This window comes from Octopus bimaculoides, chromosome 14 (assembly GCF_001194135.2).
Source record: "Octopus bimaculoides isolate UCB-OBI-ISO-001 chromosome 14, ASM119413v2, whole genome shotgun sequence".
Classification (NCBI taxonomy): domain Eukaryota; kingdom Metazoa; phylum Mollusca; class Cephalopoda; order Octopoda; family Octopodidae; genus Octopus; species Octopus bimaculoides.
The window spans coordinates 620,154-631,274 of NC_068994.1; the positions used below are offsets into that span (position 1 = coordinate 620,154).

Below are 11,121 nucleotides of genomic sequence, written 5' to 3' on the forward strand. Positions count from 1 at the left end.
GGGAGAGTGTTTCCAGAGAATATATGAGATAGCCATGGGCCATAAATATGATCTTTTTGCAATTCACTTATGTTGGGGCTGCCAGGAAAATTCCAATCTCCAGGTCATTGTTATTATCATCATCATCATCATCATCATTATTATGTGTGATGTCAAGGCAACGAGCTGGCAGACAAAATGTTTAGCAGCATTTCATATTTATGTTCTGTGTTCAAATCCCACTGAGATCAACTTTGCCTTTCATCCTTTTAGGGTCAATGAAATAAGTACCAGTTACGCACTGGGGTCAGTGTAATTGACTTAAACTATTTGTTTGTCCCCTGTGTTCAGCCTCCCCCACCCGTGGGCAATAAAGAAATAAATATTACACACACACACACACACACTCAGCAGTGTTGACACAGTGGAATTGAACTCTGCTTGTAGACTGGCCATCTCCCCCAAACGGACTCTGTTCCTGTTCTTCAAGGCAGTGAAACTGGCCAGACCGTTAGCTTGCTGGGCAAAATGCTTAGTGGCATTTCATGAGTTCAAATTCTGCTTAGGTCAACTTGGTCTTTCATCCTTTGGGGGTGGGGTGGGGGTCGATAAAATAAGTACCAGTTACACACTGGGGTTGATGTAATTCACACGATCCTACAGACCTATCATCAAGGGGGTTCCAGCTATGACCTTCCTGACTTTATAACAATATTATCGAATGTGTCCTTCATTTCTAACTTTGTTCCAACTAATTTGACTTACTTTTAGTAAGTCAAGTAATCAGATAAAGGCTTCCTGTGGAATTTTCTATCGGTGCAATAGTAACACATAGTACGTCTATAGTATAAGGACATATAGAGTGTCTGTAGTATAGGTTCGATTAAAGTGTGGTTTGTGGCTTTGTTGATGCTCCATCATTGGCATAAAGCTTAACACACAACACAAATAGATTTGTGTCAATCCACTTAAAATAATCTACATTTTTACAAATTTAAGGATTGTTTCCCAACTCAAAACTTCATAATGGGAGTTACTTTGTGTATGTGTGTGTGTGTATCATTTAATACACATAGGATTGAAATGTCTGTTTATTAAATGATATTTATCTCTTACTGGATGGAGTTTTTTTTTTTCAAGGAGGTTATGTTTTTGCCGGCGTTGGTTTGGGAAACTGGACAATTTCCAGCCTGTGTGTCTATGGATGGAAATGAGCTGCTTGGCGGAGGTCTGCACTCTCCGAGTGCTTTTCTAGTTTACATTATTTATATTTGACGGATATTTGTCCTCATCTTGTTTGTTGTCAACACAACGTTTCAGCTGATATACCCTCCAGCCTTCATCAGGTGTCTTGAGGAAATTTCGAACCTGGGTTCTCATTCCTAAGGTAATTTTCAATGTTGTTATTATTATTATTCAGATCACTGCCTGGAATCGAACTCAGAATCTTGGGGTTAGTAACCCACGCTGTTAACCACTACACCATATGCCCATAGGCATAATAATAATAATAATAATAATGATAGTAATAACATCGAAAAATACCTTAGGAATGAGAACACAGGTTCGAAATTTCCCCAAGACCCCTGATGAAGGCTGGAGGCTATATCATTTGTAACATTGTGTTAACAACAAACAAGATGAGGACAAATATCCGTCAATTGTAAATAAGGTCTTCTCAAGCATATCATATCACCCAACGCATCAGGAGTACTCTTATTTAGGCCGGACATGCAACATTGGCACCAGCCATGGCTGCAATCTCACTTTAGTTTCTGGGTCTTCTCAATCACAGCATATTGCCAAAGGTCTCGGTCTCTTATCATTGCCTCCGCGAGGCCCAACATTTGATGGTCATGCTTCACCACCTCATCCCAGGTCTTCCTGAGTCTACCTCTTCCACAGGTTCCTTCAACAGTTAGGGAGTGGCACTTCCTCACGCAGCAACCATACTAGTGCAGTCATCTCTCCTGCACACCACCTTTGATGCTTCTTATGGCCCAACATTTCTCTCAGGGCGCTTACACTCTGTCATTGTATGCACACTGACATTACACATCCAGCAGATCATACTAGCTTCATTTCTTTCAAGCCTCCTATGCATGTCCTCAGCAGCCATGACCCATGTTTCAGTGCTGTATAGCATGGCAGTTTGCACACATGCATCATAGTTTACCTTTCAGCCTGAGTGAGAGGCCCTTAGTTGCCAGCAGAAGTAGGAGCTCCCTAAACTTTGCTCAGGTTATTCTTATTCTAGCCACTACACTCCCAGAGCAACACCCCCACTATAGACTTGGTCACCTAGGTAGCAGAAGCTATTAACTACTTCTAGTTTTTCCCCCTGGCAGGTGATGGAATCTGTTTTCAGTACATCTTCAGTGTTTATTGCCCCTGTGCATCTGTCGCACACAAAAAAAACTGTCTTCCCGGTTAACCTTCCTTTGATATTGCAACACCTTTTATGAGTCCATAGCTTACACTGGATACATCTTATGGAGTTTCTACACACGCCTTTTCTACAGATCGAGCAGGGCCATCTATCTGAAAGGGTTTGTGATTTGTCAGCCTTCCTACTTACTAAGACTTTGGTTTTTGCTAGGTTAACCCTAAGGCCCTTCGATTCTAGACCTTGCTTCCACACCCTAAACTTCATCTCTAGTTCTGGCAGTGACTCAGCTATTAGAGCAAGGTCATCAGCACAGAGGAGCTCCCAGGGGCAGCCTGTCTTGAATTCCTCTGCTATTGCCTGGAGGACCATAAAGAATAAGAGGGGGCTGATGATGGATGAATCGCTACTCCTACCCGGAATTCTTCACTCGTTGCCAACCCTCACCTTACTGACAGCATCCCTGTAGATATATATATATATATATATATATATATAGTGAGAATTTACAAAAAAAGAAAAGATGAAGACGGGTGTGTAAACAATAAACAGCTGTATTAGCTTAATGCTTGGGAAGTGAGAAAGTCTTTTACGTTTTGAGCCTACGCTCTTCAACAGAAATAAACAGGGAAAGAAAATAGAAAAGGTTTAATGGCTAGCGATCTGTATACATATATATATATATATAAATATACACACACACGTATATATATATATATACACATATATGTGTGTGTGTGTGTGTATATGTATAAATATACGTGCGTGTGTGTGTGTATTTCAACTATTTGTAGAAGAGTTTGAAGTGGTGTCCATGTACAGACCACTTCAAACTCATCCATTTTATGAAGTGGATTTCATTGTTTCACCTAGAACACATCATAAGAGTTCGTAGATTTCTAATTGCAGATTTACACAGTTGCTTCGTGCTCCACTTACCATTTAATCCATAATCCACTTAATCCCTTAGTGGCAGTAAAGTCTGAGAAGTTGAATCCTTTTCGAGATTCTTAGATTCCAGAACCATAACGGATCTCTATTATCCTAACTTGTTGGTTACATAAAACAGCCTTACAATACTAACAAACTGCATCTAAAGGCCAATATACATACACACATGCATACTGTCTGTCTATGTAAATGTAGATAAATACACAGACAGATGGATAGATAGATAAAGATAGGTGCAGTGGTAGTTGTGTGGTTAAGACGTTATCTTGCCAGTCACACAGTTTCCGTTTCAGCCCCACTGCATGACATTGCACAGGTGTCTTTTGCTCTGATGCTGGAACAACCAAAGCCTTGTGAGTGGATTTGGTTGACGAAAATTGGAAAAAGGAGCTTGTCATGTATCTATATGTGTCACTTGTTTCAGTCATTGGACTGAGGCCATGCTGAAGCACTGCTTTGAATAGTTTTAGTCAAACAAATTAACTCTAAGGACTTATGGACTAACATCTACTCAATCGGAAAGCTGAACTGTAAGTACATATATATATATATATATATATACAATGGGCTTCTTTCACATGGCTTTGATTAGCCCAGGTTTATAATAGAAAACACTTGCCCAAAGTACCATGTAGTAGAACTGAACCCAGAACCATGAGGTTGAGAAGCCAAAACAAAACAATGTGTGCATGCATGCATGTTCCATGTGATTTCTTATCAGGTCATAAATAGAAGATGGTCCAATGCTGTATGGAATGCATCAACTTTTCATCTTTCAACATCAACAGGGTAGATTCTAACAAGGTACAAACAATGGAAAGGAACATCATTCTTGCAGATTTAGCTGCCAACTACTGTAGCCTGTAGGTTGATAAGTTGGTACATAGTGATGGTATATGCTTGATAGAACAGGAAAAACAAATACGAGACATAACTTCTGCTAGAGGACAGGAACAGACATATGCATCAAAGGTTAGCTGAGGTCCGAACTCAACCATGCAAACCTACCTCACTAAGGAAATAGCAAGAAACGTTTTGTCATATAGCTGATGGTAGGCTCCCAACAGACAGGTATAATTTTTCCTCACTCAGCTAGTCTGTCACATGATGGGATGGATAGCCTGCAACTAGGTCAACGTGTAACAAGGTCATGTGATTCCTTGTAGGAAACAGGCATAAAAGTCAATATGCGCCTATTTAATCTTAAACAAGCAAACTGTGAACATACTTGTGATATAGTTTCTTTAGCAGAGCTGGGTGATTTGTGTTGAGAGTTTGGAAGGAGTCCGTGTTCTGCTGATGAGAGTCATGCTATCTCTGGACTATTCTCAGGAAAAAAAAAAATAATAATATCAGCAGGATGGCCAAGTTTATCGACAAGGACCAGGACATTCATTAATGGCAAGCTAGTGGGTCAATAAAGCAGATGAAAGGTGACAGGATCCACAACCAGATGTGTGTAGATGAGGACATCAGGTACATTTTCTATGAGATGAGGAAAGGGCATTACATGTCTGGCAGACTCTGAGAGAATGGTGACCCCATAGCTCTCCTGATTCAAACCATGAGTGATGGGGTCAGTGACCCCAAAATGCCAACTCATCAGGGGTTGCCTTGCCAGTGCCACCTGATCATAACCTGCAGTTGTTTCCATGGCTACTGAGGGGAGTCTTTGGGTTTGATACCCCTACTGGAATGTGTGTGTATTTGTATATATATGTGTGTGTGAATGTGTATGTATACATGTGTAAATGTGTGTTGTGTGTGTATGTTTGCGTATGTGTGTTGTGTTGTTTTGTCTGAGACTTTGTTATTGTTCTAGTTTGTGACTTTGTTTTTCTTTGTTTTCTGGCACAAACTTTATGTGTGTGTGTGTGTGCGTGCGTATACACATACACACGGGCGTGTGTATACATTTTAACATGACTGAAAAGATTAAGAGTTTTAGTTTGCAATCATGATTTTGTTTCTCAATTCAGAGGTCAGAGTTTCGATGCCTGTGCGGTGTAAGTTGGGCTTAGAATCGTTCACTCTAGCCTAGGATCGCCCCACCCAACACACACACACACACACACACACACGTGAGTTTGTGTTTGTGCGAGCGGAACTGTACTGTGACTCATTTGTTCTCACGTTACTCATACCAAAATGACTGTTCATCTGAGGAGTGGAGCAGTCAGACGAACCAGTTGTGGTTTGTAGCGAAGTATTATCAGAGTGAGATTCTGTTCAACCCTCACAGTTAGTCGTCAACATGGACTGATTTGAACCGATCGTTGACGATTAGGAAGAAACAGGGAGAAAAACCACACTGGAGGTGAGAAACTGCTGATATTTCATTATAAACCTCAGATAACATTTCTCTCGGTCCCGTCCATACATTAATCCCTCTCTATTATCATGTTATATTGTTAAGGTTCTTCTTTAAAGGGTTTTGTCTATCTTCTGGGGTCATACATACACACCCTTCGTCTACATCGATTTATACCGATGTATATATACATTTATATACACACACTACTATATATGTGTCTGTTAGATAATGTTTAACATTTTTCTTAATTAACTCAATGAGGAATTGTATATTTGTATGTTAACGTCATGTTACACACACAACACATCACACGCACACACACATTAATTACACACACACACCAATACAGACGTATGTATGTCTATGACTACATCATCGAAGGGGTGTGACTGCAGTGGAACTGTTATTTCTTGTATGTCCATTGACCACGGGTGAGACACACCTGTGTTCAAGTCACTTCCTCGGACTCTGTCATATCTCTGACTTTGTACATTTTATAATTTGTTATTGTTTGTGTGCAGCCTTAGGTCTACTAGGATTGGGCACGCCTATTATTATTCCAACCGTGACCGTTTCAGCTTTATTTTTGTCAGACGTAAGAGAGCCATGTGTCCTCGTTTTAAATTAATTGAATTGGGAGAGATTTGGTTGCTATGTTTTGCATGTCGAGCGACCAGATTCCCTCGTAAATGTCACAGGATGGGAAAAGGTTGTATGAGGGGTAAAATAGGTCGGGAGTGTTTAGATTACGACTGCTTCGTGTGTGTGTGTGTGTGTAAGAGAGAGAGAGAAATTCTGGGTTTATTTCTTTCCACGTTCGATAGTCTGTATACGTACACTCCTTCATGTGTGTGTGTGTTTATGTATAAGACTAGCCATGTGGGGAAGTTTGTTTTGCAGCCACATGGCCCCGGAGCTTGATTCCACAAACCCAGGGACCCACAGCACAGGCAGTCGTCATCTACCCTGACATTGGGTTGACAAAGGCCATTTGCTTGTGAGCGAATGTGTCGATAGCAAAGTCCGACTTGTCATTCTTTTCAGTCAGCACGATGTGTGTGTGTGTGTGTCTGGAGATATATGATAAACACAAGATACAGTTTATTTCTATCATTTGTTCCTTACTTGCGTTTCACCATTCTGATTATTTTCTTTGCTTTCGATTTGGATGTTCCAAGGGCAATTGGACGCAGAACCACAGCAGTCCACCAGGGAAACACTTCATTGCATTACAATTGACACAAATCGAATGCTTGATCTGTGTATCATAATGCTTGTGTTTATCGTCATTTTGCTCTGATATTGGCTCTGTATATCATAAACCAGTAAAACTACAAAGTTATAATAACTACACCACTTTACTGGCAGCAGATTGGGTAATAATAGTCGATATGCAGCTCTTTGCTCACCAGTCAACATCGAACTGTACACACAAGATATACCATGAGTATATATAAATATATGTGTTTGTGTGAACACACACACACACACACACACACTGTATCCCCTGTTATAGGGGACCCCAATTCAAGGTGAATTTCAGTATACCACAATAAATCATTGGAGTCTTTGTTTTGTTTTTCGTTGTTGTTTTTTTATTCTTCTTTGACCCCAATTTAGTGTGGCCCTGTTTTCTGATTCCATATCTCCAGCATCTCTTTATCGTGAGATGCTCTTTATGTTATCTTCCTCAACAACTCACAGGAATAAACCTAAATACATCATCATTTAACAGAACTGTAACAAGGTGATACCTTGTATTCATTCTCTCCCTTTGTGTTCTGAGTTCAAATCACAGCATGGCCTACCTGGGTGGTAGATTGAATGTGCCATTTGGTGTAACACCACCACCTAGTCCTTTGCTACCTTTAGCAGACCCCACTTTTGCCAGGATGCCAATTAATGTCTCAGAGTTAGGGATAGCATCCACTCATCCCATCCCTATCTCAGAGACCCTGTAAAGGGACAGGGGCACTGACTTCCTTCCTAGCTAGAAGTTAAAAAAAAAGCAACTGTTATATTGATCACAACAATCCCTGTTATCTCACCATGCACTTACAAAAAGGAACAATAACTACAGTATGCCATACAAAACAAAAGCAGATAAGAAAACATTTGTAGACAACTCGTGGTGTACAATATTGCTCAGAAAATTGATGATTAATGATGGAAGCAATGCTAAAATAACCTATAGATAATACCTAATCACAAACTAAAATAAATGCGGAAATGATGAAGTGCAAATTCACTCCATTCAAATTGTAACAATAGTATTGACACCAATTACATTGATTCTGTTTAATATAAACAGGCAACAACACATCAACATCACTTCATCCTGAAGACGAAACTATAAATGTCTAGAAATGTTAGTTATGGGTTTAGGGATTTCTCTGTTCAAATAAACTACAAAGGACTCATTTGAAAATAGGATCTTAAAAAAACCTTGAAAAGAAAAGAGAAGAGTACAGTCATGATTCCAATACAACACGCACACACACGCACACACACACACGCACGCACACACATACACACACACAGAGATAAAGATAAATGTATTTTAAAATAGATATAGAAAAATGTATATTTAGATATAGATAAATAACTCTGTGTGTGTACAAGGGTTGGACAAAATAATGGAAACTCTTTGTTGAATGGAAGTTTTATTCAGTAACATGGAGTTGGTCCAACTTTGGCATCAAAGAATTCACTCATTCAAGTTCTGGACGGTTGTTAGGGAAATTTCCAGCCATTCTTTTCGAAAAGCCTGCTTTAGTTCTTTCTGCAATAATAGGGGAGGGAAACATCTCTTCATTTGCTGCTCCTTATTGTATCCTAAATGTTTGATTATATTGAGATCCAGAGATTGTTGGTGGCCAATCCCAATCCAAGTGATCTACTCCATCTTTGTGCTCTTCACACCAATTCCGAATAACATTAGCCATGGGAATCAGTGCATTGTCAATCTTGGAAGCTTGTTCTACCATCAGGGAATAATGTTTGGTACCATAGGATGGACATGGTCAGCCAAAATACTCAGATAATCCTTGGCATTGACTCTGCCATGTAGAATAACAAAACAGCCAAGAGAATTCCATGATACGTCTGCCCAAATCATCACAGAGTCAGCTCCATGATTCATGGAAGGGACCAAAGAGTCAGGGCTGAAGCCTTCTTTGGACTGTCTCCAAAGTGGGGAAAACGGAGTCAATGATGATTCATCAAAGAAAATAACATTGTTCCATTGACCACTTCTGGACACCACTTTGCTGCTTATCAATGTTGATGGGGAGCAGAAGACATTTAGCACTTGCAGCCGTCCCATGCTATTTAGTTGTATGGAGCTCATAACAAATGGTTTTTGTTGACACAGGGTTGGCAAAGGTGGTGTTCTAGCTCCTCTCTCATTTTTGCTGCCATAGTTCCCATGGTTTCTAGACACAATATACATTCTTCATTATTCTTCAGTCCATTTTTGTGATCTTTGCCTTCCATACAGAATTATACTTGCCAGAGCTGGTTGTACTTTGGTATGGGAATGCCAACATGATTTTAGCGACTGTACTTCAAACATAAAACAATTGGAGGAATTCTGCTTTATACACAGCATATAACTGGTCTGAACTTTGTAAAGAGTTTGGGGAGAAAGTTACTTCTGGCTTCTTTTGCCGAGGAATAGGTAGAGTACCTTTGTGTTATGTTGGTGACTTAGATATAGTACCTCTCTATGTATGTTTATATGTGTGTGTGTGGGGGGGGGGTTAATTAAGATAAATATAAGAATTATCCAAGCTGAAACATGTATTGATATATTAGAGATATAAAAATATATGAATACTAAAAATATACATGGACATATAGATGTATGAATATATAAACATAATAATAATGGAATATAGATTAAAAAAAACGTTTTTTTTTTTAAATTAAAATATGGTATAGAGAAAATAATAGGCCTTAAAAAGAGTTTTGGGTTACGTGTTAGAAGAAAATAAAGTATTCCAATGATCATTTCTGGGGTTCATTCATTGAAGTAACAAATGAAGATTCATTTTCAGAGAATGTCTTCTTCATCAGGGAAAAATGATGTTTACATTAGATGTGCATTCGGGGCCCACGTCTCACTACTCTGTAGAATTGCTGTCTGTATTCATGCATCAAAATGTTGGCTGTTAATCATTGTACACATTCTTCAATGTTATTTTGTTGTAATATTTATATAATCTTTTCCTGTGGGTCTGTATAAGTAACATCTCTGCTTCACTTTACAGACTCATATTCCAGCAACTACATGTGACCTGCTATGTCTAACTCGGATCAAATATCATCAAAGCTTCCAGGTTTTTAGTCCAGCCACTTCTGAGATTGAACTGCTGCTCTACTGATTCGCTTCTCTCTCTCTCTCACACACGATCCCCCCCCCTCCTCAACCAATATTCCACCTCTCTCTTGGATTCTTATTATTGGCAACAACAACAACAACAATTGAAATTATAGCATCAATCACAACCCCAGCCAACAGCTCACACACAAACATAACGTTATCAACCCCCCATCCCCACCACCTCCCACCAAGGGTCACACTGCATTAAAAAGGATCAACTGATGATATGAAGGATGTCTAGTAAAGAAATTGATATCAAAGTGGTGCTGTTAGGGACAGCCATGGTTGGAAAGACCAGTTTAGTAGACAGATATCTACATGAGAGATATCTTGGAGACACAGTTCCTTACCAAAATGTAAGTATAATTCTAGTGACTGTATAAGGTGCTTGCCACCATCATCATCCTCTTCTCCATCATCAAAGTTTTTAGACAGATTACCCACCCATATCATCCCTAATTCATGTCATCAGAAGATATTCTAAGCAACCCCCCCCCCGTCATTTTTCCCTTCCATATTTCTTTACATTCTTGATATTTTCTTCATCCTCAGACAATTGGTGGTGCTTTTGGCCAGAAGACACTAGAAGTCTGTGGGAAACTCATTCGTTTAGGGATCTGGGTAAGTGAACTAATCTTACATTACCATGGCAATATAAGGGCTCCTGTAGAGGTGTGGGGGTGGAACTCACAGTTGAAGGTTCCACATAAATGCATTGGCTTCCTACCCACCCACCCACACAGTTACCTCACTGTATACCCTACACCCTTACACCTGATTGTATACTCACACTGTGTCACTTTACCTCATTGATTATCATCTCTCTCTCTCTCCCCCAGGACACAGCTGGTAGTGAAAGATATGCATCACTAAGTCGCATCTACTACCGAGATGCTGGAGCAGCGATTGTGTGTTATGATTTGTCAGATAAAAATACATTGGAACGAGCCAAGTTTTGGATTGAGGAACTGAAGAATAATGAATCGGTTTGTCAGAAATTTTGGTATTGATTCTTTCTGTCTGTGTGTCTTGCATTTTCTGTATGGTGTATGGCTCTCTCTCTCTCTCTCTCTCTCTCTCTCTCTCCCTCTCTCTCTCTCTCTCTCT

At 39.7% G+C, this 11,121-nt stretch overlaps 1 protein-coding gene across 2 annotated transcripts in view; it reads left to right on the top strand.

Moving 5' to 3' along the window:
* The first annotated feature begins 5,399 nt into the window (after window positions 1–5,399).
* LOC106870473 (ras-related protein Rab-24) overlaps window positions 5,400–11,121 on the top strand; it is a 16,816-nt gene continuing 11,094 nt past the window's right edge. Inside the window, exons 1-4 of one of the 2 annotated variants that reach the window (XM_014916576.2) lie at window positions 5,400–5,633; window positions 9,902–10,370; window positions 10,567–10,635; window positions 10,854–11,000. In XM_014916576.2, the coding sequence (XP_014772062.1) occupies window positions 10,248–10,370; window positions 10,567–10,635; window positions 10,854–11,000 (339 nt within the window). In that variant the 5' untranslated portion in view covers window positions 5,400–5,633; window positions 9,902–10,247. The remainder of the gene's footprint in view (window positions 5,634–9,901; window positions 10,371–10,566; window positions 10,636–10,853; window positions 11,001–11,121) is intronic. The other variant, XM_014916577.2, reaches the window with a different exon arrangement.